Below are 17,298 nucleotides of genomic sequence, written 5' to 3' on the forward strand. Positions count from 1 at the left end.
TGCATGTATGAAGTTAAGAAAACCTAGTTTTCTTTTGGAGCCTTATCAATAAACCTGTCAGGCTGAACATAATGAAACTACTTTCCAGGAACTGTGCATAGCAGACCTTGCACATGATAGGAAAACAAGATGCTGTTAAATCCATAACCACCTGGCACACAGAATAACAGAGAAACTTTTGACAAGTATCACACTTAAGTAACATTTATTTTGTCAGCATAGATGGTCCAAGTTAAAAGTACTCATGCAGTCATGGGGCCTGGCAGCTGTCAACAACTTTTCCCCAGTTTGTGCTATGTGTGAGCACTTCCACTGAAGTGAAAGTAAGGCAGAACCAAGATTTAGCAAGGTACAGGCACTTTGTTCCCAGTTGAAGCAGGGAAAAAAAAAGCCTACATCAGGTCCTGGTCCCCCCACCCCAAAAAAGCCTCATGTGTGTTAAACAAAATGTAAAAAATAAAAACCCCAAAATACAGAAAGTCAGTGTTCCCTAACCATACACTACTAGTTTATGTCATCATATGTAAGACAAGAAGTATAAGAAACCATAAACCAAAGCTCACTATTGACAAGTGTTGGTTACTTGCAGTACAAGCAATGTGGGCAACACCAAGTGTTCACAGCAGTGCAGCAGGAGCCGGGCTCAGCAGTGCCAGCTGTGCCTGGTGGCTTGGCTAACTCCATAGCTAAACAACTGCTTGTATAAGATAGGAAAGGTACTTCAGATTCCACATATCTGGTTACATAAAACAGTGATGTACAAAAAACTCTCATACCAAACAATATTCTAAATAAATAGTTCATCTTCATGACTATATACAGAGCCTCCCTCACATCAGTTATCCAAGAAGGACATGTCTGTGTCCATGGGTGCTGGGGCAAGTTCACACAGGTAGAACAGCGTGGCCTCGCTCGCCTCTGCCTCCGTCAGTGGCTCCAGACGCACCAGTTTGCTCTGGGTGGGCTGGGGATCCAGGCTGCTCTCCAGGAGCTCATCCCCTTCCAGGGACTTTTCAGCAGTGGAAAGAGTTTCAGCTGTGAAGCCCCCACTCTCAACAGCAGAGCCTGGGTTCCCATCGAGGAATGCAAGGAGTGGAAAAGCAGTGTAGTGTATCAGCTGCTTATCTGTGGGGAAAAAAAATGCCCAGAATATCAATTCATGTGCCTTTCTACATGCAGAAGGAAAAAACAAAATCCAACCCACACTATTTACCTAAAGAATAATTACTAAAATAGATAGGTGTTTGTGTTTTTAAAGAATTGTTATGTTCATGTGTAACATTATTAGTGCAGATTCACCTGCAAAACATCAGTTTCTCTGCATCTAGTGCAGACAAAAATCTAAAAAGCAAATATACTAAGTATTGTGTTTTGGTTATTTATCAGCATAACATAAAATCAGATAAGGAGCAAATAACTGAGATGGCTTTTAGAGTAATGTTCAACTGTGGAAACGTTTCAATAGATGACTACAACTAACTTGATCTGGGCTTAGTACCTTGTGTTTCCTGTGAAGCTGCTGGACCAGCATTATTCTTGTTAGCTTCTTTTCCCTTTGTCTCCACCTGGGAACAAAAGCAAACTTTTAAAATATACTTTTAAAACTTGTTCCAATGCTACTGGAGAACAGCTGAATGACTATGACAAATATTTTTTTATTTGCGATAAGATGCAGTGGCATAATCAGTATTATCCACACTAACATACCTTGGCTGAGAAAACATGAAATGGAAACACAGACTACAAAGCAAGAACCAAAACTAATGCTTTAAATGAACTGGACAAATTCAAAGCACTACATCTTTGCTTCACTGCTTACTACTGGTTTCTCTTCTCACCAGACAATACAGATGAAATCATTCTGATAGAAGTGTATACCATGTTTGCAAATAAAAACATCTCGGGGATATAAAAGTCAAGGGACTGGTATAATGTAGAGGTAATACAAGTTTTAAAGGGCACTGCTAATTAATTAGGGTGCTTTTTACTTTGTTGTTTAAAGCCCAACAGGATGAACTCAGCTGCAGTCTTCCTATTCTCATGCAAGTCTTAAAAGCCAGAGCACAAAGTGCCATGATTCCAGTAAAGAAAACAGCAAAAGATGAGTGAATTTTGCATCTCTCACTAGTGCGTATGTTGAGCAATGGATTTAAGACTTACTTTGGTATTAGTGATATGATCATGATCTGTGGGATTCATCTGCACAGAACTTGTAAAAAGCTGAATAAGACAAAAGACATCCAAGTTTTAGGTATCTCAGTGTTGCTATTAAGAATACAAGACCATTGCTTCTGTATGTGTGAGAAAAACCCCTGTACTTATTCCACCCTCTATGAGGACTGGAGACTGTGTGGAATTCCATGAACCCTGATCACAAAAGAAACAACTGTATGGCATCTAACATGGTTTGCTGCAGTCCTAAAACACCAATTTCTACTGACACTGCTGCATGGATAATTCTGTCTGCAAGATGGATGAAATTGCAAGTGACACCAAGCTGGAAGGAGCCATCAGTAAGTGGAGAGCAGAGGTGCTTTTAAGAGGGATCTCAGTGAAGTGAGAGGGGGCCAACAGCACTCCAGCAGGTTCAGCAGCCACATGTCACCAGGACCCAGTAACCTCATGCACTGGGGCTCAGGTTAGGCTTAAGGAACAAATGGACAGGGAGCAGCACTTCAGAGGGGACATGTGAACATGGCAGACAACACCCTGCTACCAGCCAGCAAGGTGGTCTTGCAACAGGGAGGAAGGTTCTTTTTAACCCCAGTTCATTGAGAAGACCAAAGATAATGTGCTGGGTTATTTCCAAGCAAGAGTACTAATTGACTTGACATCTAAGTTCACATCACAACAGATATCAGCATTATTTCATTAAGCAAGCCACTGTTCAGTAAGAAACTTAAGCATTCACTTGAGCAGTGGTGTAGCATTAAGACTTATACCAGTGCTCCAGAAACTCATAAAAATTTATAACTTTGCTTTGTAAAGGGAAGGAAAAAAAGATAATCTGTGATTTAAATCATATTAAACAGCAACAATACACACAAATGTTTCCTATAGCCTATTATGAAAATACTTAATTTTAAGTCAAAATTACATCAACCAGGAGATCTGGATCTATGCTGAACTGTCGTCCTGACAACATAGCCTGGAAGTCCTCTAAACTGCAGTCGATACTGTCCAGATAATCCAGAAGTTCAACTCTAGAAGGCAAACAGTATTTTATTGCTGTATCCCTTAATAAAGTAAGAGAAATCCTTAAGTAAGCTTTACACAGATGTACTACATGCATCTAAAAATCTTTACCAGAACTAGAAAGAACTAAGTCTTTCACAAGAAATGACCTCTGGAAAAATGAAGACTTTTAGCCTCTTTAGGAGAGAACCCAAGTCAGCAGACAGGTGCTCTGGAATAGGTATCACAGGAATCATGTCAACATAACACTATTACATGACATTAGCAGAGATGCAATTCTTGCACAGCCCTTATGGGTCTAATCCACCTGCAGGAATGACAAAAATAAATCCTGACGATTTCAGCAATCTCCACAACATTACACTGCCAGATTAAACAACTCAACTCACTCACTTAACAATTAAAATCAGAGGTCGCATCTTAAAATACTTAAAATAGAAGAATCTTCAGAAACTGGATGGAATATCAGTAGCCTGTAAGTTTAAAGTTCTCAGCAGAAACTGCTTTTCAGTTCTTTTTACTTCAGTCAAATAATCAGTTCTAATACTAGAAAAAACAAAAGACCAGACTACTTACTTTCCAAGAAGATTTATATTCTGTGAAATTACTCCATTTTCATTGAGTATGGAATCCATCACAGAGACTGGGTCTTCAGCAGCTGAAGTTGACTGGTTATTCAGCTGTACAGCACTTGACATGAGCGGGCTCGTGCTGTCACTGACATGGCTGGCTGGAGCATTACCTGGGACAGCAACTGATTCAGTGTTTTTATCCCCTTGAATTACAGGGGCATATTCATCTTCATTATCATCTTCCACAATTACAATATCGGGAGAATGGTAGCTACAGCTACAGCTGTAATGTGAGATAAATTAATTACAGCATTTCATACACACTTAAATGGGTATTATTCCACAGGTTTAGTTACCTCTCACTTCAGTCAAGCTACTATCAGGAAAGAACCTTTTCTACTGCTTTTTAATACTAAACACAACAAGATACTCAAAATATCTATTTTTCATTTATATAGTTCTGTAATGATCAATACAATTAATGCAGCTCAGTTAGCAGACACTCTTGTGCCAGACTACAGTAACCAACTGCTAAAGAGCTATAGGAACACTGACACTTTTGTCATTAGAACCACTATAAGCTTGCATATAAACGTGAAGTATGTACCACATCATACAAGGTCACCAAGACAGACAGACAGACAGAGAGTATATATTTTGCCTATTTCCTGTTGAACAGCATCAACTCTGGAGCACCCACAACAAAGCATCCCAGTCAACAGGTTTGTAGTTAACCTTATTATGCATACCAGGAACAAAACCTGAAAACCAAGCGCGAGCCTCAAATTATTTGCTTTCATGCCTATTCTGGTTCTTAACCCTTAAGAAGCTGTTAGTTACGCTGCCTCTCTATCACAGCCTTTTTTTTTATTTAGCTCTTCTATCAGAGAATGCATTCCCAGGCATCAGCTGAGCAAGAACAATAGTGCCAATTCAAGTATAAGCTACAAATATTATTTTTTTTTCTTTGAGGCATAATACAGGCCCTATCAGTCCAATGCTACTCAAGAAGAGAGTTGCATCTAAATCCTTGGACCGAGTTTCAACTTGCTTGTAGCTGAAAGATGAAGAACTTCTGTAGCACTGGAGTACAGACTGGAAGGAACTCAATTACAAAAAACAACTGGACTGCAAAAAACCCAGTACCCTGAAATTAATTGGCTTAATGCAAGGACCAAAATCTGACATACACCACATGTAAATTTTTCTCCACAAAAACCTGGAAAAACAAGGGAAGTCGTTCCTATATGTACACACAATCAAAAAGTAAAGAAGACTTCTCTTACTCTGGCTTTAGTATATTTAACTATTATGCAATAATACAGATTGCTTTCACCAGTTTCTATCTATCCTCCCGATATTAAAACTCCAACAGCCAATTAACTATTTTGGAACAAATCCAGAGGTCAGTAAGTCAAAAGCTAGTGTGAATTCACAGATGAAGTTTCTGTATGTGCAGGAGTGCTGAATAATTCTAACCACTTCACCAAAAGAATTATCTAAGACATCTGAATTAGTGCATGTTATACAACACTGAAAGTCAAATATCAACACAAACATGTTGAGACTTCTTACTTGGAAGAATCTGAAGTGGTATCTTCACTTGTTTCTGGTGTAACAGGAAGATTTTCTTCATCAGCCATGGGATGTTCTTCCTCACCCACATCCTCAGTGACATCATAAATAACAATGTCATCTGAAATCTGTTCCCTTTTTTTTAAGCCCTCATTTCTGTTGAGAGGTACCTGAGAATTATTTTTAAAAGAGTCAGGGTAGAGGGACAATGAGCTTCAGCATTTTGACAGTTATCATTGTATCTTAAAATGCTTCACATCTCATGAAGTCTAAGAGCTTTTCTACACCTTGGAGATTACAAGCTGTTTGTATAGATCTATGTTTAATAGAAAAAGCTATACAAGTAAATAAACATGCTGGAGAATAACAGCTATAGGAAAAAGAATTGGTAAATACTACAGGCGTAGAAATAAAATTATACTAGCACTGTCAGACATTAGAACTAAAAATATTAAAACAGTGAGTGCTGTTTAAACAATACTTTGTTATAAAGCTAATTCTAGTGCCACACTAGAGAGCTTGTTTTAACAATTTCCTCACCAATTACTATCTGGACAGCTGAAAACAACTTTCAGCGGTGTGACTCATTCAAATGTAACAGGAACATGACATGACTCAGCAGCACCCTGGGCCCTTGTCCCTGTATGGGGCCAGGGATGCCACATTCCCGAGATAACACTGAAACATTTTATGTGCTATTTCTAATAGCACCACTCTTAAAAGCAAACTGCTTTCAGCACCATCATGTATTTAATACACAGATAACTGGTTTATATATGCTTATGTTGGAAAGTGAATGGTGATTATCAACCCCTCCAGCTTCTGAAAGGAAACAACACAGCCTATCAGCTGTACAAGCTGACAGCTCTCAGTACACAGCTGAGTTATAGTCTCCACATGACAATGAATTTGATCCATGTGCCCACCTGCACTCCATCCAAACAGAGAGTACCCATAATAGAAAACTTACATGGTGGCTACTGTCAGTTGGTTCTTTCACAATTTTCTGAAATACATTCGACTTTGTAGGTCCATTAGTGTTCAGAAGTAGAGGCCTACATTAGAAAGAGCAAAGTGAGGCAGCCATCTCAAACCCACCTCTTTGGTCATGAGTCAACAAGGCGTGTCAGTTTATCAAGTGGACAGGAGGTGTCCAAGATCATAATTACCTCTTACGTTTTAGGCTCACTAGTTGGTTGTTCTGCACCAAGGTAACAATGAATTGTACAATCTGTAAGGGAGAGAACACTACTGTTGGTTGCTTTACTTTGTAATTGTTTCTCATAAGCACCAAGGCATCTTATAGCAAAAGACACCAGTAATAAAACCTATACATAAACAGCAGAACACTTTCTTTGCATAATAACTTTTATACAAAGCTGTTCAGAAAATCTAAAAATCAAGGTATAAACCAGTGCTGATAATACCTAAATAGTTACTCAATTGTTAAAGACTTCACATAGCAGGTGATAAGAGTCAGCTTTTATACAACATCATACAAGACACAGAAAGACATGCAGCAACTCAAATGATTAAAAGAATTCTAATTAGCAATGACAAAAGGCATATAGGGATGTGGACCATATACATAACCTGAATCTGTAAATACTGGTTCTGGTGAAAGACATTTTTGACAGATTCAGAAAAAAAATTACATGTACAATTAACAGTATTCGTCACCTGTGATTCCTTCTGAAATGTTAGCCTTCCCTCTCTTATGCTTTAAATCTAAGGCTTTAAAGTATGTATCTAGCTTGAAGAAACTGGGAAAAAAAATCAGCAAGTATTTGCTACAAGACTACTTGCAGCGATGCCCTGATATGTTAAAAAAATAGATTATAAACTCTACGCATTTATATCAGTTTTGGTCGATCATAAATCTAACTGTTAAATAATCTAAGTTAACATATTATCAATAGGTTCCACTCAATTATTTATTCATCTGGTAAACAGAATGTACAGTCAGTAGGTCAGTTAAGTGGGTCAGCAGTGAACTTCCAATACAGAATCTTGAAATTCTTGCAGTGAGCAAGTTACTCCCAAGCAGCTGACAGAGAATTAGACATCTGATTCCCAAAGTAATAAAAAAATGGATGGACCATATTAAGGTTAATGTAATAACAGATGTAGGATGTTCTTGAGCCTCTTTCTTTGAAAATGTTCACAAGACTTTGGCCTTATTTTCTACTTATGCAATAAAATACCCTGAATGTTTGTATTACTAGGGTTTGTTCATCATATACCACCCTGCTGTTTTTTCTATTAAAGAGAGATCTGACATCATAAAAAGCTGAGTGAGGGCAAAGCAAGATAACATGGCAAAGCATTCCTGTTTCAGAAGCACTCACTCAAGCACACACAACACCTGAATGAAGCCTTACCTTTCGAATAACTTGCTGCTGTTGCAAGTGTTTTGCTCTCAGTTCTGACACTTCCCTCCAAAGGGATTCATTCTCTCTGTTTAAAAATGATGATTTAAAAGTCACACTAAAACTAGTATTTAATTTTTGTTAAAGATCAGTTGGCTTCATTGAAACACTCTGAAATGTGTTTCTAGATTGGGGGTTGGAGTGGGAGTGTCACACAGTCACCAAGCAGCCTTGGAAAGTTAACTGTGAAACAAAGACTCAAACACAACAAATAGCCTGCAGAGAATTTCCATCTGCTTTAAAGGAAAAAAAATCAAAATTCCCAAATTTGGCAATAATCATTACCCATACATTCAGCACTTAAAAATTAACCATCAGCATTTAACAGTTACCTCCATTAGCTCCAGTAAACAGGCATGTTAGGTGACCAAAAATAACAGGAGCATGTCAGAGGTAGCAGTTTTCACAAAACACTGTTTTAGAAACCTTGGTTCTTCCAGTACTGACAGGACTCCAATTACTGAGACAGTGTAAAAACTGCACTACTGTAACCATAAGCCTTTTTGCTTTCACAGTGTATGCCATGTTAAGAGGTAGATAATGAGTACCAAAAGCCTCAGTGAATATGGGCAGACAACATACCACCCTCCTCTCTTTTGTAGTTTAATTTTCAACACAAAGAAGCAAACTGCACTGGTGTATGGGGTTTTAGGAAACCTTAAACTACACTTTCAGAAACAGCAGCTCATATGCAGTGTGATGAAGGGTACCACTCACTCCTCCAAGTGCTCCTATGTCTAACACACAATTTAAGAGTACGGTTCCATCACAAAATTGACAGAAGTGAGGGACTCTGAACTTTCTCAGCTTTTTCACTAGCTTTCTCAACATGTTTTGTAGGACCAGGTGTTCTGATTTAGCTCCAGTTTCTACTTCATTCACTTTAAACTGATGAGATGACAATATGGATGTCAAAGACCAACCCCTAGGTTCTCATCTCTACAAACTGTCACCTAATTAGCAGCTGGCTGTCATTTCAGTGAAAGCCAGCCCTGCTCTGGGCAGCAGTTTGGACCTGATGGCATTCTGAAGTTCCTTTCAACCCAAATTCATCCAGGATTTCAAAAGGGCAAATATGATTTTGACTCTAGACTGTCCAAATTCTAACAAAGACTATGGCCTAAGCAAAAGAAGTTTGCCTCTAAATATTCTACCACTCAAGTCGTAGAACTGAAGTCTAGAAATGAGAGAATTTACTTCTTAAAACCTGAACTAATCACGGACCTCTGCCACAGAGGTACACTGTCATGAAACCATCTTCTAGAAGATGAAATAGAAACTCTAATAGTTTCTACTGAGAGGATGTGACTTACAGTGCATGACCTTATGCTTATGTATCTAGTCTGTATGTACATATTCTAAAGAATTAAGTAATTTGTGACATTTATCTCACTGTTGAGAATAAATCATAATTTCTAAGCAGGCAGTAATGAAATTCTACAAAAACTCTATTTACATTTGGATTTTCAATTCCATTTCTTTGTCAATAAGATAACTAATGAATTTCCAAATTAGATTTTCTAAACACTTTTTCATGGGTATTAACACTTCCACAATTTTTAACAGTGGGGTGTAAGGACAAAACAGGAAAATAAAAACAATGAGCATAGACATTAATTGTCCTACAAAATTATTATATGCAAGCTGCACAAACGAAACTCTGCCTCAAAACAATACATTAGCTATTTTAAACTTGAAGACAAAAATACTCAGCATACTTTATACTAAGAGCTGATTTAAATATTCAGACTCAGCATCTATATGGAAATATTATTAAAGGTGTTATTTAATTGCCTAGTTACTGCCTGTAACTTTTAATAATATCAAAAAACTCAATTTTAAAGCAATTTTTATGGAAGTTTATGTTCCTAAAGCAACAACTGAAATGAGGCAACCAGAAACCAAGACACACCTAGAAACATGTCTTTGTCCAATATCTAGTATCAACAATTACTCAGCATTAAGGATGAGATACTGATGAAGCAACTTACCTCTTCAAAAGAGACAACTGAGATTCAATAGTTGTTTGCTTAATTTGCACCTTTTGAGCACTACATATTATTTTAGAGAGATCTTCCTGACGGATCTTGTTTTCCTCAGGTCTCGAAGAAGAAACCTTTAAAAGATTAGAATCCAGAAACAATACTTCCCTTAACTCATGCTTAACTATTATTCTCTTTTGGTGATGAAGTATATTTTCTTACTAATGTTAGCAAAATATACACTTTCTTTAATAATAAACCAAGCATCAAAGAAAACCCCCAAACCAGAAACACAGCGGTTACCACATTAGCTTTAGTTGTTACAAATATTTGTGTACACTCCTGACTCTTCAGGCATTTTCCCAAGTGTTCTATTTCATCATAACTGCGTCACAAAACCTGGTGATAACCAGTACATCACCCTGTGCTGGTTTTGGCTGGCATGGGGTAATTTTCTTCATAGCAGCAAACACAAGGCTCTGTTTTAGACTTGTGCAGTTGTGCTGCAGTGCTGGCAATACAGAGATGTTTCTGTTACTGCTGAGCAATGCTTACACATGGAGTCAAGGGCTTTTCTGCTTCTCACCTCACTCCACCAGCCAGTTGGCTGGGGCTGCACAAATATTGAGAGGGCACACGCACAGCTGGGAGAGTTATCCCCACCTCACCAGAGGAGCATCCCCTACCATATGGTGTCATGCTTAGCACATAAAACTGAGGGAAAGAAGAAGGAAGTGGAAGGGATGCTCAGAATGATAGCATTTGTCTTCCCAAGTCACCATTACATGTGATGGGGCCCCGCTTTCCTGGGGATGGCTGAACACCTGCCTGCCCATGGGGAGTGGTAAATGAATTCCCAGTTTGGCTTTGCTTGTGTGTGTGTAGCTTTTGCTTTATTTATTAAACTGCCTTCATCTCAACCCAGGAGTCTTCTCACTTTTACTCTCCCGATTCACTTCCACATCCTGACATGAGGGTAGTGAGCAAGTAGCTGTGTGGGGCTGCACTCTTGGCTGGAATTAACCATGACATCAGGTTTCATTTGCCATATTTCTATTTGCTATCCATATGCACTTGACTCAGTAACAGCAGAGCACATTTCAGAAGCATAACAAATGTGTTTATACATTTGCCCCATTCTCTTGGGTGTACAGTCTAATGCTTACAGTAGCTTTGTTCTGAAACAAGCTACATAAATGAGCAGTTTCTTACATTGCTGATGGTAAAGTCAAAGTATGCTCTACACTCCTAATACTCATTTGCAAATTGTCATATTACATAAAACTCACACTTTTTTGCCACCTGTGAAACTTTACTACAATGACAGCAAAGTAGATAAAAAAAGCCTTGTCAAATTCCCCAAAATATCTTTACAAGCTCAAGATCTAAATGAAAGCAGGGAAGTTTGTTTCCATAAAGTCTGAACTTATTTGCACTCACAATCCTAAATTAAAATTTGACATGAACTTAGCTATTTATCAATACTGAACAGTACAGGTTTTCCACACACTGGATTTTCACTAACCTTCCTTTTAATGTGTTCCAGCAAGTCCTCCCGGCCCTGCCTAAAATATGCATGCCGAAACTCTACTGGACCGTCTCGCTCCAGTTTGACAATTCCAGAATCAACATGGACGACTTTACGGAAGCCATCTTAAAAAAAAAAAAAGAAAAATCTCAAAACCCACATTAAGAAATTCAAAATATGCTGTCCCCACTATCTTTGAGAATAAGACAGTATCCTAGTTGCAGAGAACACAAAGCACCTGCTCAGAGGAAATGACAACTTAACTTTTATGTACAGGACTTAGAACTGTGCTAGAATGCAAAAATCCAGGAACTTACACATGTTTAACTGTCTGACAAAGCTTGCCATGTTGTTATGCTTGAAGTACTTGGGAAGAATCTCTTTTGCAAATCTCTGTTCATCCAACACCAAGAAACTCTTTCCATTCTAAAATGAGAGAGACACATTAAGCTACTTAAAAACCATAGCAGAAAACACACTGGGCTTTTAGAATTAATCACCAGATTGGAATGTTTCCTTTGTGCACGCAGTACATTACTGATCTGCTTGCCTACAATTTTCCAAAACAAAAAGGGTACAAAACCTTGCAGTTGCAAAGCAACTGAGTACTATCAATTACATCATTACCTGTATCTGAAGGCAAACATCTCTACTGTTACACACTGCTCGAAGATATGAAATAATTGTTTACCAGCAATGATCAGTTTCACTACAGGACAATACTATCAATTTTGAATGTAGTCTTGAAGCCCCGGTAAGGAATTTTAACAAAGAACCTGAGCAAGGAAAAAACACCAACAACCAGCTGACAGTCCCATCTGCTTTTCAGTATAAAACCATGATTGGTTTGATAGGATCTGTAGAGCAGATGAAGCTGTCAAAGAGGTGAGAGTGTCCACTGGGTTTTGAAGTTACCAAAAAGGCAGTCACCTAAAGCAAGATTCCCCTCCTGGAATGCCAGTTGTGAGGGAAGACTGATCTTTAATTTAATCCACAGGCTTTAACTAAAATAGAAGGATCAGATCTTTGTTCTTCAATGACTGCACTCCATTTAAACTACAGGGCAAGTAATTGGCAGAATGCAAATTACCTACTTCAAAATGGTTTAGGTTTTGTCTACACATCCACAATACTCTCACTCTGTAGTTAATAAAAAGTCTTATCTTCAACAATGTCAACACTTTTCCTGCATCTTCTTAAGAGGCCTTTCTACTTTACTGAGTCACTTCTCTTATCCTCAAATGCCAGCAGCTCTGTGATCCCAAGAAGCTTAAAGAACCAGCTGTAAGACCATCTGTAGGTCCTTGTCCAAAGGCAGGTGTCCTTGTTTCAGCTAGGATAGAATTTTTTTTGTAGTAGCTAGTAGAGTGCTCAGTTTTGGATTCAGTGAGGGAATAATGTTGATAGTAAGTTAAGTTTTAGTTGTTGCTGAGCAGTGCTTACCCTAAGTCAAGGTCTTTTCAGCCTCCCAAGCACTGCCAGCAAGCAGGCACACATAAAGCTGGGAGGGTGCATGGCCAGGACAGCTGACCCAAGCTGGGCAAAGGGATACTCCATATCAGGGAACATCACGCCCAATATATAAACTGGGGAGTTACCCAGCAGGAGGGCCAACTGCTCTTTCCGGATGGGCTGGGTACTGGCCTGCAGGTGGTCACCAATTGTACTGGGCATTTGTTTCTCTTGTGTTTTCTTTCTGTTTTATTACTGTTATCACACACTTCATTTCAGTGTTAAATGGTCATCTCAACCCACGAGTTTTACTTTCTCTACCAGGGGGTGGGGAAGTGAGCAAGTGGCTGAGCTGTACTTAGTTACCAGTGGGGGTTAAACCACAACAGCTCGTTCCAGCAGTCAGCAGGGAGCATCAGAAACAGGATGTTACACATGGCTCTCCACTGGATGACTTGGGCCTTAACACTGAGAGGAAGGTGGGGAGATTAAAACTGCCCATAATGCCTACCTACCTCCTGCTGAGAACCAATCAGTGGAAGAAAAACGGGAAGCAAAAGAAATGCAAGAACAGACTACTTTAGCCAATGCTGTGTGTTAAATGCACAAACTGAAGGTGCTGAAGCAAGTGACACTACAGTGACCTGTGACACCAACAGACAACCTCCATGCAATGCCTCACTTTATCAGCACCTTGACATTGTCCAGGCCTAGCACATGAAAAATGTGGGAAACACATCCACAAGCTCTTGTTGCCCTGACAGTCACTTACAGCAAAGCTGCACGGACATTAAGCCTGTAAGCTTCACTACACAGCTAAATACGAGTGTCAGCTCCTAGTGCCAATGACTCCAGCACACAGCAGTCTCCCAAGCCCTTCATTTGGTACTCCTCACCCACATCACAAGCAATCCCTGTACCTCTGGTTGTTAATAATATCAACTGTGATGGGTGAACCTTCCCCTCTAGAAACAGCTTTGCAGAATCTCAATTATTTTTACTGTTTTTAATTTAAAAAATAACATAAGGATACCTACACAGGTATTGGTACATTTACTTTAAATAAACATAAAAACAGATTTGGAAATACGCCATCAAAAGCATAAGGCAACAAAACCAGCATTTTTTAATGTAGACAATATCAATCTTCATAAAGCCTTTAGTATCTCTCTTCCAAAAAAAAAAAAAAAGAAAAAAAAAAACAAAAAAACCCGAAAAACACAAAAAAATCCCATCCTAAAATAAAACAAGAAAAAAAAAAAAAAAAGAAAAGCTGCCATAATCTCTTGAGGCCTCCTGCCTCCCTCCTTGGGAAGTTTTGGTTGAAGGTATTGGTAAATAATTTCCAGTAAAATATTAAGACATTTCATTATTTCTAGAGCATTTAAAAAAAATTAAGAAGTTCTCAATTGAGTTTCACTCAATACCACAAAGATATTGATACGATTTGAGAACAAGATTTTATTGAAAACAGCATACAGGGGGGAAAACGAAGAAGTTATTATTAAAATACGTGCTTAGAACTGTCAATGATGCTCACTGTAGCAACGTGCCAGCCCTTCATTGCCCTGTGAGAAAACTGGGGCCCAATTCGAGCTCCCCCATGGCCCATCCCCTTCCCGCCACCCCAGCAGGTGGACACCGAGCCCGGGAAGCCCCCGGCCATGCCCCACGTGGCCGCCCCCCCGTGTCCCAGCGGGATCCGGCCCGGGGGCAGCACACAGGAAACAGCACCGGGCCTGAGCACGCCGCTCTGCCATCCCCCGGAGCTCTCCCGCAGCCCCGGCTCACAGAGGGCGAGCCCCGTTCCCGGCGCACCCACCACCCCGCAGCCCCACGTTCCCCACACGCTGGCTCCTTAACCGCTCGGCAAAATCCTCCGCCTCCCGGGCCCCTTCGCACCCCCACGGGCGCCCGAGCCTGCTCAGTCAGAGCCGCCAGACAGACACCCCCGCCCTCCGCAGCGGTGCGGGGGACGCGCCCCCAGGGCGGGCACCGCAGCTCCCACTCCACAGTTAAAACACAAGGGAGAGGCTGAGGGCTGAGGCGAGCCGGCCTCTGCCGAGCAGCTCAGCTCAGCCCGGCCCGAGCCCAACCAAGCCATGTGGCCGTGCCCTGATTTTCCATCCTCCCCACGGGCACGCCGAGGCCCCAGCAGGCCCCGATGCCTGCCGGAGCGAAGCGCAGGGTGATGGCGGGGGCTCGGCCACACGCGGGCGGGTAGGAGGTGGGGGGGGAGAGAGGGCCGACCTGGCTCCAGGTGATGAGCTGGTTGCTGGGGGTCTCGCCCAGCAGAGCCCACAGCTTGCTGAGGAAGGCCGGGACCCCCGGGCTGGCGAAGGGAGGCGACGGCTGCTGGGGAGGCTGCGGGGGCGGCGGTGCCAGCGGCTGCTGCTGCTGTTGCTGCTTCATTGTCGCTCGGGAGCCTCCGCGGCCTCTGTCCGGGAGGGAGCACAACCAGACCGGCCTGGCCCCGCCCCTCGCCCTCACCCCGCATGCGCGGCGGCCCCGCAGCTCGCGCGCGTGCCGGCCCCGCCCCTTCCCCCTGCGCCTTACATAACGTCCCCACGTGCGCCGCCCTCACGTGTCACAACAGCGCGGGCACGGGAGGGGGACGGGGCCAATAGCGACGCGCCTCGCAGCGGGGGGGGCGGGGCCGCGGCGCGCGGGCGCACGTTCCCGGCGGGGCGGCGGCGCGTGGCGAGGGGCGGGCGGGCGCGCGGCTGAGGGGGGCGGGCGGTGAGCGGGAGCGGCCCCGCTGCGGCTCCCGGGGAACGGCGGGCGAGGGCCTCGAGCGGGCCTTCTAAGGCCTCACCCCGGCCTGGCGTTTCCGAACCGCCTGGGAGAAAGGCGAAGAGTAGCTAATAGCTCAAGAACATGAGTACACAGGGCGTGTGCACAACAGGAACGTGCAAACCAACTCTCCCCAAAAGCATCTCGGGCAGGCCCTAAGCAGACCCCTCTGCATGGCAACTTGTGTTTAGACTTTAGACTTATCAGCTGCTGAAACTGTGAAAAGAAACTGGGTATCTCAAGGAAAAGAAAATAATGAATGGTGAAATACACTAATTATTTTTATACTCTACCAAGTATTTTGCAAAACTTAATCACATATTAACTGCAGATAGTTTTTAAGAAGTTGTTCTATTGAACTAAAATTAGTATTTTCACAACAAACCTTCATTGACTGGTAGTGTTACTAATATTTTTGTGGAAATTTCTCAAAAAAAGTCTCAAAAAATCTCAGTTTTACCTACTTCAGTTTACAGTGAAAACGAAGCACAATGGCAAAGGGAAGATAACAGAACCTTTAACAGGGTAGGCAGCAAGAAAATGAAGTTTAATATTTCTGTTTCAAGCTGTGTATCACACAGCTTCCCTTTTGTCGTCATTAGCAGCCTACCACAGCCTGTAACAAACCCTTGGACTGACATTCACTAGATCATTCCTGAAAGAAGTCACAGTTGCTAAGTTTAAGGTTCAGCTTTTCAGGGTCAGTATTTGGAATGAGAAAACTTAATGCCTTTTGAATTTAAACACAAATTTGCAGTAATTTTCCCAGTAATTTTTCATCCTGACATGCATGTGCAGCAAGCTCTCGCCAGATTCCGTTTATCCAGATACAAATGCTAGATAAGCAGAGAGAAGAAAATGGTTGTGACTTAATCTGGACTCAGTATTGCTCTGCATCTTATATTTCTTGTTTACAACTTTCATCTGAAAACAGAAGTTGATTTGCAGAATTGTTGGACAGTATTTCAAAAGGTAAACCCCTATATTGATGTCTTTGGCTGAGACAGAAGTGGAACCACACACTTAATTTTTTTCATTTCCCCAGTAGATTGAACATCACCACAGTGAAAAAGACTGCTGTGTAACTTGATTTCTAGTGTCTTACAGTTGAGGCAAGTCTTTAAATCTTTCTTTCTAAACCTCAGTTTAGGAAAAAAGTTTTCTTCAGAAGCCTCAAGGCTTAAGAACTGGAAGTCATTTATTAATACTTCACATAAAATGTTAGCAATGTACCACTCAAGTAAGGCTTCCATTAGGTTTTTATTTTACTGTCTTATAAGGTCTGAGCACAAGGTACTTGTTTGTCCCTGTTCATAAAGCTTTTGGTCACATTTTTTTACAATCCAGCCATTTCAAGACTCACTAGTCTTTAATCTGGGGCTATTTGACTTCCCAGTATCTTCATAAGCAGTCTGTAATCTTTTTCCACACTGCAGTAAATTTTTCCTCCACCTAGCTTGCAGAAATCTGGTAATTATCAGCTCTGAGATGGGTCAAGCTATTTAAATCTTCCATGATGCAGTTCTCACCCTGCCCTCTCCAGAAAAACATTACACTTTAAAACTTCTCAGGTACTGTGAAATGTTGGGAATTCAGATCTCTTCCCATATCTCTGAATTAACCCTTCAAGCCCCAGCAGATTCTGTTTCTCCTGTTCCCCCATCCCTTGGGCCCATAGATCCCCCAAATGTCAGAGTTCCAACTAAGACCTAGTGCTTGGGGACTAAGGGAGCACTGCCAACAGGAAACATCTGATTTCCAGCACTTTTTTT

General features: G+C 41.3%; 1 protein-coding gene across 3 annotated transcripts; it reads right to left on the reverse strand.

Annotated features, from left to right (window-relative positions):
• Window positions 1-188: 188 nt before the first annotated feature.
• Window positions 189-15,210, reverse strand: HSF2 (heat shock transcription factor 2). Of its 3 annotated transcripts, XM_058021774.1 has the most exons (13): window positions 14,984-15,210; window positions 11,599-11,707; window positions 11,279-11,406; window positions 9,763-9,887; window positions 7,724-7,799; window positions 6,512-6,573; window positions 6,313-6,397; window positions 5,343-5,512; window positions 3,772-4,050; window positions 3,098-3,203; window positions 2,161-2,220; window positions 1,499-1,565; window positions 189-1,125 (listed from the first exon to the last, which is right to left on the reverse strand). In XM_058021774.1, the coding sequence occupies exons 1-13, from the start codon at window positions 15,143-15,145 to the stop codon at window positions 836-838; spliced, it is 1,719 nt and encodes a 572-aa protein (XP_057877757.1). In that variant the 5' UTR covers window positions 15,146-15,210; the 3' UTR covers window positions 189-835. The 3 variants fall into 3 exon arrangements, with proteins under 3 accessions (XP_057877757.1, XP_057877758.1, XP_057877759.1); XM_058021775.1 differs by lacking the exon at window positions 2,161-2,220; XM_058021776.1 differs by lacking the exons at window positions 189-1,125; window positions 3,098-3,203.
• Between the last annotated feature and the right edge of the window lie 2,088 nt (window positions 15,211-17,298).

This window comes from Melospiza georgiana, chromosome 3 (genome assembly GCF_028018845.1).
Source record: "Melospiza georgiana isolate bMelGeo1 chromosome 3, bMelGeo1.pri, whole genome shotgun sequence".
Taxonomy (NCBI): Eukaryota; Metazoa; Chordata; class Aves; order Passeriformes; family Passerellidae; genus Melospiza; species Melospiza georgiana.

Bases quoted from the DNA above. Each gene is read 5' to 3' on its own strand.
- HSF2 (XM_058021774.1), bottom strand. From the start codon at position 15,145: ATGAAGCAGCAACAGCAGCAGCAGCCGCTGGCACCGCCGCCCCCGCAG. The intron at 7,800-9,762 runs GTAAGTTGCTTC...ATTTTTAAACAG, and splicing joins CAGTTGTCTCTTTTGAAGAG to AGAGAATGAATCCCTTTGGA. The intron at 4,051-5,342 runs GTAAGAAGTCTC...CTCACATTACAG, and splicing joins ACCACTTCAGATTCTTCCAA to CTGTAGCTGTAGCTACCATT.